Here is an 18,519-nt window from a genome sequence, read left to right on the forward strand (position 1 = left end):
CATTAACTGTTCAGGAATGGCATTTTTTGCTCACAATAACTATCACAGTTATCGGGGCACCTGGCTCAGTCGGTTAAGCATCTGCCTTCGGCTCAGGTCATTATCCCAGAGTCCTGGGATCAAGCCCCAAATCAGGCTCCCTGTTCAGTGGGGAGTCTGTGTTCTCTCTCTCTCTCTCTCTCAAATAAATAAAATCTTAAAAAATAATAATAATAACTAACAGTACCAAGGCTCCTTCTCTGATTTCACTACCTGATTCACATGAAAAATCATGTACTATTCATAATATAGAAATGCAGTTTCCTAGAAGATAGCACTGCATTCAAATCAAGGAAAAGATGAACAAACTTCTTGGGATGTTACTTACATCAACAAGCTGATTGACTCCACTTGCTGTTTTCGCCAGTGTGACAAGGTCTTCTTGCATTTTATCCACCCATGACTTGATGCTGCAGAAATCAGAAGAGAATGTTCTATCAGATCTCTGGCAAATTGAAGCCACACACATACTATATTTGTGCTGTAGATAATTCATTAAACTGCCTCTAAATCCTTCTTCCCCCTCCAAGTTTCTACTATGTCCACCCTCTCAACCCACTTTCAAATTACAAAACCAACGAACCTTCAGTGGTCAACTTCTTAGGATGCTGAGATCCCACAAAAAAAAAAAAAAAAAAGAGAGAAAATGACATAGATGTCTTGTCCAATATAAGGGTACATGTTTCCTTAATTTTTATGAGAATTCTATTAATAATTAGTTACTAAATAGAATATTCTAAACTAAACTTTACCCTTTAGCTTATAATTCTTCTTAATATAATACAAAGGGTATGCTACATACAGAATATTTTAAAAAAAGAAAATATAAATATTTTTAAATTTCTCATAATTCCATTACCCAGGGATAACCACTGTTAATATTTTGATGTATTCCATCAAATATTTTGATATATTCTAGTCTTTTAAAATTCTTTCACATGGTTGAAAGCCTATTATGTTAAATTCACATCTCTGTTTGCTTTAGGTCATATGATAAATACTCTCCCATGTCATTACAAATATTTCATAAACATTGATTTTAATGGCCACTTAATTTTCCATTATCTCTACATCTCATAATATATTTGGCCATCCTTTTTTGTTAAAAGACAGAGTTTCATCAGCTTTAATGACTACAAATTACACAGCAACAAATATCTTAGTGAATAAAGCTTAAAAGAATTTCATTTCCTTAGCTAGACTCTTAGATTTGGAATTCTTGGATCAAGGCTGATGTTTTAAAGGAATGGTTTTGAACACTGAAATCACGATTGAAAGATTTCAGTTCAAATCCTTTTTATGTATATATTTCAGATTAATGAAATGGAGATCTTATAATACAAGTTACAGATGTCAGGACATTTTAGAAAAACTTAAATCGGGGCGCCTGGGTGGCTCAGTCGTTAAGCGTCTGCCTTCGGCTCAGGTCTGATCCCAGGGTCCTGGGATCGAGCCCCGCATCGGGCTCCCTGCTCCGCAGGAAGCCTGCTTCTCCCTCTCACACTCCCCTTGCTTGTGTTCCCTCTCTCGCTGCCTCTCTCTCTGTCAAATAAATAAATAAAATCTTTAAAAAAAAAAAAAAAAGAAAAAGAAAAAGAAAAACTTAAATCAATGGTCTTACTTCTTCCTGGCATTAAAGACATTACCAAACAGCACACAATGTTCCCTACTCAAATCAATATAGTTTGTAATCCCTTCATATATTATATTTATTCATCCTTATTTGTAAAAAGATATACAATGTGTATTCTTTTCTGCCCATGCAAATATAAGAAAACACTAGTTAGAATGACAGGAAATGACTTATATTTGAATTTGAACTTCTCTCTACACATATATGACATGTGTATCTCTCCGCGGCTTATTTATCCTACCTCCTCAAATTTTATTAGCACCAAGTGTTCTCCCACCTTTAAGAGACCACATCTAAGAGTGGTTTTGAAAAGTGCTGTTCTGAAAAATAACTATGTATTTCGTAAGTGTTCCATCATGAGATTTAACCGCATTTGTCTTTCTTTTCCTTGGATAGATAAGAATTCCAATAGAACGACAATGTTACCAACTTTTCGTCAGATATATTTAAATGTAACAGAATAAAAAAAATAAATGTAGGGGAAAAAAGCATAATGTAAAAAAGGGATTTTTTTTTTTTTAAGATTTTATTTATTTATTTGACAGAGAGATACACAACGAGAAAGGGAACACAAGCAGGGGGAGTGGGAGAGGGAGAAGCAGGCTTCCCGCTGAGCAGGGACCCTGATGCGGGGCTCGATCCCAGGACCCTGAGATCATGACCTGAGCCGAAGGCCGACGCTTAACGACTGAGCCACCCAGGCACCCCTAAAAAAGGGATTTAAATGAGGTGCAGGTGAACATACAAAAAATAATAAACTGATAAACTAAAGAGGAACAAGGAAAACTGAAAGGCAGTCACAAGAAAAGGATGAAATGCTTTTAAGAAAAACACAGTGGCTTGACTCACACGTGAAGTGAACTAGTTAACAAATAAAATACATAAAAGCTGGGGATACTTTCACATGAATGAAAATAAGGAAGAATATTTATTGAACCATGCTGTACGAATATGATCTTAAAAGGTAAATATCAAGAAATAAAACAATAAATACATGGGAAGAGGGTGTGGAAAGAAATGTATAGAACCATTAAAATGAAGGCTGTAAACCACATTATTCTAATACTATACTTCCTCCTGTTTATAAGCTGGTGCATATTGTAGGGGCCAAGGGCAGGCCACCAAGATGGGCCCAAGATGGACCACTTTGGCATGAACATTATTTTGAGTCAAAGGCAATCAAAATCCAATAGATTCAGGAAAAGCTCTTTACCTCCCCCTCAACTGCCTACTCATATAAGGAAGACAGCTATGAACAGAGATTCTTCTTTACCTAAGAAACTTATCTCCCTAATAGGGAACCTCTATTTTAGAGCCATCTCCCCTCACCTCCGTGCTAATGGTCTCTCTCCCCTCTGTATCCTCAGACTCCACTCCTCTCCTTAGCTCATATAAGTGTCGTGCTGCCTAAACATCTTTGGAATTTCCATGTGTGTGTGGATTTCCCACAGGTATGCTATTAAATTTGATTTTCTCCAGTTAATATGTCTCGTGTCAATGTGATTCTTAATTGAGCCAGAAGGAGCTTGAATGGCAGGATGAATCCTTCTTCCCTGATAATCCATTTGAAAAATACTATAAATACAAACTAATATTCATATTACTGTTATTAGATAAATATAAACGTGCTCCATTTTTACGTTCAGAACAATAAATTACAGTAGGGAGCAGGCAGGAGAAAAGAGCACCAACACCAATTTTTTTAAGATTTTATTTATTTGATAGAGAGTGCATAAGCACGGGGTGCAGGGCACGGAGGGAGAAGCAGACTCCCCACTGAGCAAGGAGTCCGAAGCAGGACTCGATCCCAGGACCCCGAGATCATGACCTGAGCCAAAGGCAGACACTTAACCAACTGAGCCACCCAGGTGCCCCCTGACACCATTTTCTAATTCACATCAGTAACTCTCCAAGCAGTTACTGAACAAGTCCTAAGACCCAGAGAAAATAAATCAGCTCTTCTTAAATATAATTCCCAACACTGACAAATAGTAAGAAGTGTTATATATCCCTTTAGTTAAGAAACTGAGCGACAAAGAATATATATATATGTAAAAAAAAAAAAAAAAAAGAACTTAACTCATGCCTGAATTCTGATTTATGCTAAAGTGATCAAAAATGTGCATTCTAACTTGACACCTGAGTGTACTGTCACTGCCTATGTTCATCGAGTTTAACCGGTTTTGGCTGAAAGCAATGGAGGACCTATCCAGTCCCCTTGCCCCCACTGACAAGCTGTCAAGAACACTTTAGGGAAGCAAGGATAATTTTTCAAAGATACAGGGTGTTACCTGGTTTTCCTAAAATTCGTAAGTACTATGCCTTTCAAACCTGGAATGAGAAGATTACAATGGCCACGAAATAAGCAAAGATCCCATTTGTCATGAAAGTGAAAAATTACACAAGGTAAAACACTCATAGGTGCAGTCTTTTTCTTTCCGGGTCTTTCTCTTTCTGGGTAAACTGTCAAGCACATATGTATAATAGCTAAGCCCTATTTTACTAAATATCCCCAGAAGGTACTATGAAATTTCGGAGAAAATCATAGAGGATATATCCTTTTCACGTAATAAAAAACTAACACAGCACTCCCCAAGGAAGAATTTGTTGTTTGCTCTGTTAACCCATTCAACAGATACTAAAAACTGCAGATGCAGTAATGAAAGATATATGCCTTACAACGTGGTTGGTCTTGAAACCAGATCTGGCAGGAAAAAGGCAAAAGAGAAAAAAAACATGGTGGTGTAGGGGAGGAAATTTTTTTTTTTCTACCCTTCTAAGTTCTTAACTTAGATAATACTTGGACAGTAGAAGTCTCCTATAACAAAAGGCAGATTAAGAAAGGAAGAGCCTACACATTTATTTAATACACATTTTACATGACACAAGAACCTTTATAAGGAAATGAAGACCAAAAAAATGGTTAAACCAGAGTGTTCTTTGCTAATCTGATAAAGAGTAGGAAGTCGGGAAAGATATCATAGAGCCAAGAGTATGAACTAACTGTAGTAAACTAGTGGGAACTTCACAAAGCCTATTCATTCAGATTCTTCTCTCTGTCCCTTGTCTTCAGAGATAAGGATGCTCCTTTCATCTGGGTTTAGGGGAAGCAACTTTCATATGAGGGGAAGGTCAGAAAGTCCTTCTTGCACACGCCACTTCTCAAACTCCTTCAGCTTAAAATATTCAGTATCATATTGTGGGGTAGTGTGTCCTGAATCCCATGAGTGGGATACATTTCAGGACCAACAGAGAATCACTTAAGAGTTTATTAGGCAGTAGGGTAGGGAGGTAGATAGAGAAGGCTTTCTGGACTAGTAGGTACTTGAAGTGAGATTTGAAAGACAAGTGGAATTTGACAAAATTGAGAAGGCAAGTAAGGAAGAATGAAGGCAGAGGGAATACAAGACATGGCGTATGCAGCAACTACAAGTAGCCCGAATGGCTGGAGTCCAGGTTCGTTCAACAAATGGCATCGAACGGGCGCAGGCATGGCAGGGACACAATTCAAGCAGACAGATGGGCCAGACCAAAAGTCTTAAATAACATTCTGAGGCATTTAGATTGTGTTCCCAAATAATGGAGAGATCATGGAAAATGACGTTAGAGAGTAACAAGATCAATTAAGTATACATAAACATGATGAAACCATTTTTTTCTCACAGCCAAGTGGATGGTGGCTCAGAGGGAAAATGAAAAAATAAGAAGGGAAGGTCTAGATAAGTAAGAAATGAGGGGGATTAAAACCAGCTCAATAGTAGTAAGAGGAGAGAGAAAAGCGGAGCAGAGGCCCAGTATAAGAAACTATGAGCTCAACAAAAAATCTGAAGTATGGACAACAGGCTTTCATGTACTACTGGATATAGAGAGTGAATGGAGAAAGGATTTTGGGATGACTCATGGAGTTCTTCACTTAAACAATGATAGGACATTTTGATATAGAAAGCACGGGAGAAAGAACAATTTAGAGGGACATTAGTGTGTTTCTCTGGTTTAATTAGACATGTTTTTGAGAGATCCATGTGTAGATATTCACTAGGCAATTGAATATACCTGGGTTTGGAGTCCTCAGAAGTTCCAATAAGAATATAAAGATTTGGTGTTTACAATGTATATAAAGGACATAGGTAAATCAATGTATGACTCCCAAAGGACAGTGTACAGGAGGAAGGAAATACCTAGTACTAGAACTCTGGAAAATAAAGTTTAAAGAAGAGACAGAGGATCTGAGTAGTGGCAAAAGGGAAAGGAATCCAAGAACAGTGGTATCAGAAAACCCAGAGAAGGGAAAAATTTCCAGAGAGAGGATGTAGTTATGGAGTCATCAAATAAGGTGGGAGAAATTTATCCAATCCTTATGTGTAAGGAGAATGACAGAAATGGTGTGGAATCTAAAAAAGAATGAAGAACAAAGGTACTTATTTTTCTTTTTTAAGATTTTTATTTATTTATTTGAAAGAGAAAGAGAGAGAGCAGAAGCAGCAGGAAGGGCAGTGGGAGAGGGAGTGGGGCAAGCAGACTCCCCACTGAGCAGGGAGCCCGACAGAGGGCTCAATCCCAGGACCCCAAGATCATGAGCTAAGCCAAGTCAGATGCTTCACCAACTGAGCCACCCAGGCACCCCAATTTTTCTTTTTTAATAGAAGAGATTTAGGCATGTTTCCATGTACAAGGAGAACAGCAGGTAGAAAAGGAGACACTGAAGATTCAGGAGAGAACACGTAATGTTCTTCAGAAGCTCTAGATTAGGCTTGTTCTTGCTCAACCCCTGTATTCCAAACATGAGGGTGGAGAATGAGTGAAGAAATAAGCATAACCCAGGAGGAGCCTAATCCATGGCTAGAAGGATACCTGTTCCATAGAGATTGGAGGGAAAATGTAAAAGCTTTTGGGTAAATGGAAGTAACCAGAGCAACTTGATCAAAAAGCTGAGACAGTTCTACTTATTGGTGTCTATTTCTTTTGTAATAAAAGAGACAGTCATCTGTTCAGAGACAAGCAGCACGTATTAAGGTAGGGTAGCTGGAAAGAAAGTTGGAGATTTAAAAAGAGCATTAGCCAGAGGGTATTTAAAGATGGGCCCTAGACTGGAGGTCAGCATTTTTTCTGGTACTAATCAGCATAAATGTGTGAATGTCTTCACCATCTATCTCTTGACTGGAGAGGGAAACATGAGAGAAAAAAAGGCATTCAGATGAATATGGGGCAGATATCAGCATGTAGGAAAGAAGGATAAGGAAAAGTGAATTTAAGGGCCTGGAAATTTCAAGCTCTCTATGCATTCTAAATAATAAAGACAACCAAAAATCTCATTAAAATGTTACAGTATTGTATTAATAAGGCTTATTTTCCAGTCACCAACCAACCTCACACATTTCCATGTGTGCTGACTGTCCCTTTCCATGTTCTGCATTTGCTCTCTAACCTCTCCCTGAAATTAACCCTCCACCTCCATTGTGATGGAATAAATTGCACAAGTACTGCATTATCACCTTTCACAACCTCCCACACTAAAAATTTTCTCCTCTGTCCACTAAATCCAAAAGCCTTTTAACTGTGCTTTGTGCTTATTCTTCTGTACACTTTCCAGATTAGATGGATATACTTTTATTCTCTTTCACCACTGAATCCTCAAATACTTTTTATTACAGTGCCTTGTATACTGTAGGCAAACAGGTATTTATTGAATACATAGAAGAATGTGTTGGAATGAAATATAATTGCATTATTGTGTGTTTAAGAAGCACAGTTATCTTTATTTAAGTAGAGAAAGTGATTGACTTACCAAATTTCTTCTTCTCTCCACAATCCACATCAGAAAAAATGAACTGCTGGACCTACGCATCTATAAAAAGCACCCACTTTTCAACAAGGGGCAAATTTTCAAAATATGACTTACTATTATAAGGGGATTATTAAATCTCTAAAGTGAACACAATCTTTCAAGTGAATACGAATGTCATAGAAAAAAAAAAAAAGGTCTTGTAATCCTTCTCTGCCCCTACAATAACTCAGAGTCAACTAGCAGTATATGTTTCCAACTGATGATGTCTGCAGACTCAGGGTAAATTGGAGAATTCGCTATGAGATCTCTAAATACTGAGACAAATATTTTGTTGAATAATTAAGATAATCTCTTATATCCTGGACTTCATTTTAAGGTACAGAAAGAGCCCAAATTTTTAAAAGCAAATATATAAGATATTCAAGTTTTCACTAAATTTGAAAGAAAAATACTTGCCATGAAATTAATACTGTTCCTTTGAGATCGGATTTGCCTGTTACACAGCTTTCCAAAGGGTAGTGCATAGTTCAGGAAACTCTTTATTTAAGGAAAAAAATATGGTAATCCATTTCATTTTGCATGCATTTGGGGAACATCAAATTCAGAACAGCACAAATTACACCCTGTTTAATCTATTGTAAAGTGTAATGGTTGAGTACAAAGTGTCAAGTCTACATAGTTATCTATTTAATTGTTTTAAATGCTACAGAGAGAATTTGCCTTTTTACTGGTTGGAACAATGGAGCCAAAGTGATAGCTAAGAATTGTTATAATAGGTCCTACCAAGACTAACTGTCCTTCCTTGCTATATTTGATGTGGTAAGTCCTCTAGAAAAGAGAAGGATGTGTATGAACCCACTGCTATTAGCAAGGAGAGAGGAGTAAAACAGACATCTTTCTTCCACACCCTCCTTGAATTATCACACTAGCAATTATCATAGAGACTAAAGCAAAAGAGGAACAGGAAATACACAGGGGAAGGGGAAGGGGAAGGGAGGGGGTTACAATAAGGAGGAGCAGGAGAGTGAGAAGTCTGCACCCTTTAAAGCCCTTGTCCTAAGCATTCTCTGCCTATGTCACTATTCTTACAAAATAATTTTATTTTTAACCCAAGGAAATAAGAGACATAGTTATACCCCGTGGACCTGGGAAAAAATTAGAATATCACAAGATCTGACAATCTGACCACTTCGGTTGTGTTGATATATGTAAAGAGCTTATTCATAAATTTGAAGTACTAAGATCATATATTTCAAAAGTGTTCTACTTGCTATAAATATCCCATCAATGCCACACTGCTTTTTGTTATGTAATAAATCACCCACAGTGTTCCTGTAGTTGGATAAATATAACATAAGTAAGCCAAAGATGTAGATAGCCCAGACAAACTATTTTGCTAAATAGGCATTTCTTATAATGTAGATAACTATATCATTAACTACTTTTTTTTTTTTTTGGTGCAAAAGGAGTGTTTGATATCTGCATTAAATCTAGGATTGTTTGTGAGATGGGTGTTATGCCAGGAATGTTAGTTCCTGAAATTATTCTCAATTGAAACCATTTTCAATAACACTACTGCTGTGTTTTTAGAAAGCTATTTAGACTTGTGAAATGCTTTAGTATTCCATTTTTATCTAGAGTCAATCCTGTAAGAAATGCAGAAAGCGATGTGAACGAACTAATCACAGTGGAAAGGTAAAAGTCCTTGAGAGTAGGAAAAAAAGGGCGGGTTATCAATAAAATCAGATTTTAAGCTGTTCATGTTCCTCTGCCTTCATTTTCTGTTGGCCTTTTGCTGCTCCTGCGTGTGTGTGTGTGTGTGTGTGTTAAATCTGTGTCATAAATACACACACTCACTCCTCCTTCTCAAAGATCAAAGATTCTTCATACCTACTTCTTATATCATCTTGGATTGATTTTTGTTTTATCCAAGAATGTTTTCATTGTTTCTTCAGTGAATATTAATATTTTGCCTCAGCTCCAGCAATTTGCTTCCAGCTTCCAGGACAACAAACGAGCAATACACTTCAGGGCTGATATGAATGTAGTTCCATGGTTTACAAGAGGGGGAAAGGTTCTCCTATGAGGGATCTGTGCCCTTGAGGCCCTGAGAGCTTTGTCTTTTAGCCTTCCGCACCCCAGTGAGTTACAACCTCCAGCCTCGTCCCTCTAGCCTGGTGCCAATGGAGGTGTCCCACATGGGCCACACAATCTGCTGCTAGTGTTTCTATAAAACAAAATGAGCTGAATTTCTATTTGCTTATTACAAAACCTCCATGCATTTTATTGAAGATCTTCCCTTACATTGTGTATCTGTATCTTTTTCAGTCACTGCAGGTTGTTCCCAAAATTTATTTTAGCCTCATTCAAGGATGTGAATATTATATAATGTCCTGATAAAAATGTCCTCATTTCCTTTCTTCTCTGAATTATGAACAGTGCATTCCTAATATTCCCAACACTACCAAATACTCAAGTGCTTATTATATTTGGATTCTAAATGGCCAATCCATTTCCCCATATGGATCAACATCTGCAGTCAAGCCAGTTTAGCTGCCTCACAAACATGGCAGTTTTGTCATGTTAGGTAATCACGTTTCCCACTCACCTGAAATTACCTAAGTCCCTTCAGCTCCCAAAAATCATCCTTCAAGTCTGCTTAGATCCTACTTCTGGGTGATCCAAGTCCTCAAAGCCTCAGAAATTGTTCTTTTCCCTACGTTTCTAAGATTTATATAGCCTGTCCTACAAAATGTCACACATACTGATATAGGTCTTATGTTAGTATTATTCTTCCCCAGCAATACTTAATTTCAGGGAGTGGATAGGCCACAGCCTACAGTTCTGTATTCTGAGAATACCTGACATAGTTCTACATATACAGTAGGCACTCAATGGGTAGTAGATAATATCTATTGAGCACCTAAGTGTGAGGAGCTATTCTAAACATGTCATGTGAACATCCTCTCATTCTTACAAAAATCTATTGAAGAAGTACTGTGTCCTACTTTACAGATAAGGAAACTGAGGCATAGGGAGGTTAACTTACTTGCCCAAGATCAAAGAGTTAGTAAATGACAAAGTGGAGCAATTTGCCCTAAGAAGCCAACAGAGCAGGGGCGCCTGGGTGGCTCAGTCAGCTAAGCGTCTGCCTTCAGTTCAGGTCATGATCCCAGGGTCCTGGGACGGAGTCCTGTGTCAGGCTCCTTGCTCAGCGGGGACCTGCTTCTCCCTCTCCCTCTTGCTCCCCCTAGCTTGTGCTCTCTCTCTCTCTCTCTCAGTCTGCTCTCTCTCTCTCTCTCTCAAATAAATAAATAAATTAAAAAAAAAAAAAAAAAGAAGCCAACAGAGCATACTATTTTAATAAGTGCTAATTGACAGGGTCACCTGAAACTTGGCTTGGCTCTCATCATTAAACCACCAGATAGGAGTCCTCAAGTCTTCTCTCACCAGAACTTACAATGTCTCATGTCTTTTATTTTACAGACGGTCAGAGCCCTGGGTTCTAAGTTTGCTTCACTGATGTAAGGAGAAAAAAATGGCAATTACAGAAGTCTTATTTTTACATGGCAAGAGAAAAGGAAATTAGGAAATGAGGATTTAAATAATTGAGAAAACCCAAATATTTTTTTCCTTAAAAAAACTTTGTGGAGGGGCGCCTGGGTGGCTCAGCTGGTTGAGTGTCTGACTCTTGATTTTGGCTCAGGTCATGATCTCAGGGTCATGAGATCGAGCCCGGGGTTGGGCTCTGCACTCAGCAGGGAGTCTGCTTGAGATCCTCTCCCTCTCCCCCATCCCTCTCTCTTTCTCTCTCTCTCTCAAAATGAGTAAATAAAATCTTAAAAAAAAATTCTGTGGAAATATGCACATGATTACTGAAATGCTACAATTTTTCCTCACATTAAGTTGTTAAGTCTTCATTCATATTATCAAATAAACAAGCACTATTTGTTTTATTTACAAAACCATAAACTGCTCTGCTTTCATTAAGAGCACAGCATCATCGGTATTAGGCACACAGCCACTGACTCTCCTATTATTCACAACATGCACACAGACTTGACATCAAGTAGCAGGTTAGATGTAGAGTCAGCCCTGCTATGTTTCTAAATAGAAAATATTCTCAAGGCAACATTAAATCCTTCAAATATGAACGGAAGATATGACTTTCAGCTGGCCTTCACTGTCTTCATAATGAAGGTTCAGATACACAAACAAATACAAGAATGTAAAAGCCTAGGCTCAGACTGACTCATGCGGCCTTCCTTTTAAAGATAGCCCATAGTATAATTTGTCTGACAGCTATTCCAGGACAGAGTTTATTTAACAACCAAAGAGCTGTCAATGCAAATTTATTAACCTGCAAGTGCGAAAAACGAGAGCTCTCCTTCTGAAGACCATCAGAAAGGAACATGGTAAGGGTAGCCTACCCCCAACTTTTTTTCCTTTACCATTAGGCACAGAAATTCTGGAAAAAAATCAGAATGAAACCTTCAAATTTGAAGTGGTAAATACCATTTCGGCTCAGAAAATACAGTACAGTTTAATTGCTCTCAACATTTTTGTCCCCACAGACATGTGGTTCTCTTTGACCCTCTTTGCCTGAGCAACACATTTACTGCCCTTGCTCCTCTCTGATGGTCTGAGCACAGTGAGCATGCCCAGCACAAGACTGCTGCTTGGGGAGGAACCAGAACCAGCCCTCCTTCCTGACCTGCTCAACAGAAACACAGAGCTAAACTAGTTGTCTTAATCAAATTGTTTTTCTCCACTAACGCCGTGAAATTCACAGTGAGAATTGTTGCTTAAACATGAATTTATGCGTATCGAATGGTGAAAAGGTTAACAACTTTTAGCACTATCTAATAACTCCTTGCAAAGAACATAAACCATTGGTGAAAGGCCTATATAAATTATCAGAGGAATACAGGAAAAGAAATTATTTCTAGTTTCTTGGTCACAATTTCAAACATTTTTTTTTTATTTGAATTAAGTTTTTCAAATTATGTAATGCATGTAATACTTGGTGATGTTTAAGTTAGGGTATTATCAAATTATGGCCTTTTAAGTACTGTATGTGAAAAAAAAACTGAAAGTCAAGACAATTAAATAGAAAAACTTATCAGGGAGAAAAAGCACTTTAGGGAGCTAAATCCAATTGAAACTTCTATGTCATAGCCAGTAAATTAAAAAAAAAAAATGCTGTGAAGCATGATTCACATTCGTACAACTACTTAGAAGGCCTTTTTAAACCCATACTTAGAACGTGAATTTTCTAGTTAAAATAAATCTTCATTATCAGATGATTTGCTATTACTAATAAAAAAAAAGGCAATAAAAAAAATCAGCCCTGGGTATATTTTCCCCTTCAGGAAGCAAATAACATGATGATTTCTGGTATTTAAATTATTCATATAAAATATAAAATAAATAGTTCATAATACAATGGTCAATCTCCTTATAGAAAGTCCTAGTGTTGTTGTGTGTATCTTTCACATTGGGAATAACTCTTCTGCAATTAGAAGGAAAGACTTAAACATGGATCCCATTCAGTCATCTAAGAAACAGTGGCAAGCATGTCACAAACCCTAATAAACGGAGGACAGCGTTTGGTAAGATGGCATGCCCGTGTAACCCATCGTCTTTATGAAATATGAAGGAATCATGGAGCAGCCACTAACATGAATCAAACATCAACATTCAGAATGAATTGTTGCAGAATTCTATTTTTTTTTTTTTTTTAACAGCCATTCTGTCACTGTTCTGGGGCTCCGTTCAGAGCACATCCCAATGTGAATTTCAACAAGCAGTTTTAAAATGGACCACCCCGTATTGTAACGTGGAAATCTAAAGATTTCTAAAGCCAGATGTGTGAATCATATGTGACTCAGCGGCCTCCCACAGGTTTGACAGCCCACAATGTCTCTCTCCCAATGCTCCTTCTGCATAAGAGAGGCTGAATGGACTCCTCTTATTGCTATTCAAAAATACAAAAGGGTTTGAGCGTAGGCGATAATCTGTTAGAATTCACACTACCTGTTGTAGGTCACTTGTAGTAATAGAATGAAAAAAAGTCCACTGGCATATCTCTTGCTGTCTGGCAAGCTGTCTTTTCCACTATCTCTGGTGTATCTCTCCAAGGTCCGGATCATCCTCGCCTATCTCTTGATCACATCAGAGAGATGGTAGCCTCATTGGAATTGACATCACCTTGGAACTCCTTGCAACTAAATCTCTAACTGCAGTTATTTATCCAATGACTGCGGGTAATAAACATTATTTTCAGTTCTAGTAAGTGCAGAAGAAGGAAACTTCTTGGTCTTGCTGTCCAGTTTCCTATTTAATGGAAGCTGCCCATACACATTACCCATGAAAAATTATCATGCCAACTATCCCAAATACTTTCTGTGATAGGCATGTATCACCTTACTAACAACCTTGTTATTTGGAGGAAAAACTATTAGAAAGTTCTTCTGAGGCAAAAGAAACTGTGGTATATCTATCTTATAAACTATTAGGTAATCATCTAAATAAGATTTAGTTTGGGGGCTCCTGGGTGGCTCAGTCAGTTAAGCATCTGCCTTTGGCTTGGGTCATGATCCCAGGGTCCTGAGATCGAGCCCCACATTGGGCTCCCTGCTCAGTGGGGAGTCTGCTTCTCCCTCTCCCTCTGCCTGCCACTCCCCATGCCTGTGCTCTCTCTGTGCCAAATAAATAAAATCTTAAAAAAAAAAAAAAGATTCAGTTTTTATATACATTCTACATGGCTTGATTTTTTAATGATGATTATTGATTTGGAATTTACAACTAAAATTATAAAAATTTCAGAAAAAAATTAAAAGTGTCTTTAGACACCCAATTCCTAATGCCTAGCCAAAGGAAAATGGATACACTGGACTTAATTGTGGCCATATGACTGCCATTTTTATTTGCCTTTATACTTAGATTTAAACAGAATGAAAGGGGTGAATAAAAATATATGGATATCATTAACAAAATAAGAATTTATATCTCCTCCCTGTTATTAAGAGAAAAGCAACCATCAACAACTAAGGGCAGACAGGTGATAATGATTAATAAACTCCATGTAAGTTTAATAGAAACATCTTTCTGACCAAGTGTTTAGTTCTAGGACCTGGGTTTGGGGTTTAGGAGTGGACTGAGTCTGCCATCGACCCAGGTTCTTTGGACTAGGTATGTAAGGAGGATCCAGTAGCTCATGTCCAAAAGCAAAGTTGGAGCCAAGAATCAGAGAAGTAGCCCACAGGCATAATGGTTTAAAGGGGCTGGGCAGAAAGAATGCAGAGCTCTGGGAAGAAAAGAGCAACTGGAGACAAGGACACAGCAAATTCCAAAAAGAGAGTAGGTAACTTCAGAATAATAGATCAAAAAAGTATCCCATGAATTTCATGAAGTGATTAAGGACCTATCAATAGAGTCCCTGTTTTCATGTCTCCCTCTGGATACAAAAGGAGCTACTAAAAGCCCAAACCGGTTAAGAGAAGTGGCTATGAAGTTTTGTTTAAAGACCTCCACTCTCTATATATCATTTCTTACTCTGAAATCAATCCCATGCATGTCATGCAAAATGCTACCACAATGTGAAATTAATTTGGTCTTCCCATTTCTTTAAGACAACTGAAGTTAAAGAAGTAAATAAAATAATTTTCTTTATGTTAACACTGGGGCTCCAATTATAACATTATAAAAACAACCAAATTGTCCATTGATGAATGAATGGATAAAGAAGTTGTAGTATACATATAAAGTGGAATATCATTCAGCCATACAAAAAATGAGAAAGTTCTGCCATTTGCAACAACATGGCTGGATGTTGAAGACATTACGCTATGTAAAATAAGTCAGACAAAGAAAGACAAATACTGTATGATCTCACTTATATGTGGGATCTAAAAACAACAACAACAAAAAACCAAACTCATAGAAAAAGAGATCAAACTTGTGGGTACTAGAGGCAAAGGCTGGGGGGGTGGGGCGTGGATTGGAGGAAGGTGGCCAAAAGGTACAAATTTCCAGTGGAGGTGAATAAGTACAAGGCCTGTAACGTACTCCACAATGACTACAGCTAACACTGCTGTATGATATATAGGAAAGTTTCTAAGAGAGTAGATCCTAAGAGTTCTCACCATAAGGAGAAAAAAAAATTTCCCTCTTTTTCTTTCTTTTCTTTTTTTGGTATCTATGTGACAGGATGGATATTAGCTGAACCTACTGTGGTAATCATTTCTCAATATATATAAATCCAACCATCATGCAGTATGCCTTAAACTCTTACAGTGATATAGGTCAATTATCTCTCAACAAAACTGGGGAGAAAAATTAGAACCTTATTCCTGAATCTCTCAATCAGATTGCTCCTGCTAGATTTTTCAGAAATCACTTTGGATAAATTCAATAACAGGGTGTATACTCTCCATCTGAAGAAAACACCTCTGTCAGGATTGTGGATTAAGGTGTTCTAATTTCCATCCAAGGGGGTCGTGTTCTCTAGGTTTACTCTTCTGATTTAACAGAAGGAGCGGTTTGTGAAATGAATGGGCAGACAAGAAAATTAAAGGAAGAGACTCCATGGTGCCCATCACAATATCTTTCCTTTTCATTAGAGAAATCCAGAGGAGTGAACAGAGCTGGGAAGCCCAGGGGAAATAACATGCTCCTGATTAACCAACTCTCCCTGAATCTGTAACACAGCCACCTGGTAGCAGATAAGATTAAAGAAAGGAAAATGAAACTGAAGAAATTGAAAGAGATTCAATGGACCCAAAGGAAAAAAAAAGAAATCAAGAGAAGGAATGAGGAAGAGGGACACATGGAGTTGGGAGGAGTGGAACAGAGAGCAGAAAAATAAAGACCAGAAATAAAAGCACATTTAAAAAAATGAATGTGAAATTTCTTTTAAAAAGATGAAAATTTACTTTAGCACATTTGAAAAAAAAAATGACCCATCACCAAAAACTTTAGACAATGCACTATATATTATTGTTCAAATAATCATTGCAACTTTTCAGATATGCAATTAGCAGTCCTAGAGACTCAAATGATATATAGCCTTTAATCCAAATATGATGGAACATAGGGTTGCATTGGTCTATTTCACAGAGAACAGGGAAGGCAAATCTCTTAGAAGACTTTTTTTTATTTGTAAGAATACTTTTTGTTTAAATTTAATTTATTGTTAAGAAAGGTAATGTTCATTGATCTTTATGGCTCAAATATAAGCTTTTCAGTGTGGATGAGGGATGTGAATAACATTGATTCTCGCTATACAGATCAATGACAGGTCAGTAAATGAATGGTGATTTATTTATAGCAGTCAATAGGTTGGCTCCCTGCAATGGAGTTCACATTTGCGCATCTCTAAATTTTAGCCACTCTTATATTTAAACATTTCCACAAAAGACACAATTTTAATGATTTCATTGCAGCAAATACTGAAGAGCTATAGAATATGCTATTTCTAAATCTTGGGCAGCCATCTTTCACATTCTCTTCATGAGTTTCTATGTGGCTAATAAGGAGAGGTTTGATGAAGGGCTGAAATTATATTATTTGATTTGCATAACCCTATTTTCTGTTCAACACAGTGGATGACACAAGAATTGGGTCATCAAGCTACTATGGGGAGGAGTCTTTGGTTGTTCTCTACAAACCTAACTGGGGGTTTCTTTACTCCTTAATATTTCAGCTAATGAACCAGAGAAAACTTTAGCACTCAGACTCAATGAAGGGAAAATGAATTCAAATGAGAAATAACTCCTGAGCCAGCCATCCTCATAGACCACTCATTGTCACAGCACAGATATACAGCCCCATGCTCTCACTAACATTTTGGTAAGAAGAAATTAGGATCTTGATCTTGCCACTCTATGTAGAATTTGACACCATCACTGAATAGCATGTTCTTGCCTGCTGTTTCTTCTGCCTACCATGTTTTTCCTCCATGTCTTCTCATTTCTTCTCATCCCTTTAAGCCCCATGACAAATGCCACCACCTTACAGACACACTCCTAGCCACACCAGCTAAATCAATCACTTTGTCCTGCCTCCTGTCCTTAACATCAGGCATTTATGGTTTCTTCAGGACACTCAGAGTCCTGCAATTATTATATTTACTTGTTTTCAATCTCTTTCCTCTTATAGAATGTAAACAATCTAAGAGAAGATCTTTCTTATCTGAAATCAAAAGCACTTAGCTTTGCTGGGATAAAATACTTGCCCAGTAAAATATTAATTAAATAAATAAATGTACAACTCTTTAGGGGAAAGCACAGAGAACAGTGAAATTGCGATATCTGCATTTATGCATGAGGCGTGGTAAACAAGGCTTCCATTGAAGCATGGTTGTAAATCCAAAAACTCGGCTTTTGTTTTTTCTTAATGGAATGGAGAAGGATGGGTAAAAATATTCTTGGCTGACACACAGAACATGAAGTTTGTATTAAAGTTATGTGCAAAAAAATCTACATTTCAAATTCTGAATTTTCATACAAAATGTCCATTAAATTTTTTCAGGAACTTTTGGAATGAGAAAAGTAAAAGAAACGTTGTTTCCTATAGCAAAAATTAGAAAATTCAACAGGGATGAAGCCAATGCATCAGCAACTGCTGATAAATCAGAGAGTAACAATTTCTGGGTACTGTCCACCTCTACCAGCTTTGATCCAGGGATACAAACCACTGGCAATTTGCTCAGCTACCTAGACTTCAACTGCTGTGATTATGGGAACACACCACATCACTTGCAGAAACTTCGACCCAAGGGATTGCAGAGTTATCTCCCTATGAAGCTAAAGTATTGGCATACTAAGGTAAATATTTAGATTCTTCAGAGAAAAGCAGCTACACAAATTGTGTGGAATTACACAGAGGTTACTTCTTAACACTGTATGGCTTTGCCGATTGTTAAAATTACTTTTTAAAGCTCATTAAGTTCTATGAAGAAGGAAAAAAATGACTCCATAGCCGATTTCTCATTCAAAGTCAAAAGGAGATTCTGAAATTAAAGTGCAAATAGAATCTCTCTATTTCTGCATTTTTAGAG

General features: G+C 37.4%; 1 protein-coding gene across 2 annotated transcripts in view; it reads right to left on the reverse strand.

The window, feature by feature from the left end:
- CACNA2D1 (calcium voltage-gated channel auxiliary subunit alpha2delta 1) overlaps window positions 1-18,519 on the reverse strand; it is a 512,722-nt gene that overhangs the window by 414,795 nt on the left and 79,408 nt on the right. For both annotated transcript variants that reach the window (XM_078060091.1, XM_078060090.1), the window contains exon 2: window positions 368-449. In XM_078060091.1, the coding sequence (XP_077916217.1) occupies window positions 368-449 (82 nt within the window). The remainder of the gene's footprint in view (window positions 1-367; window positions 450-18,519) is intronic.

This window comes from Halichoerus grypus, chromosome 12 (genome assembly GCF_964656455.1).
Source record: "Halichoerus grypus chromosome 12, mHalGry1.hap1.1, whole genome shotgun sequence".
Lineage (NCBI taxonomy): Eukaryota > Metazoa > Chordata > Mammalia > Carnivora > Phocidae > Halichoerus > Halichoerus grypus.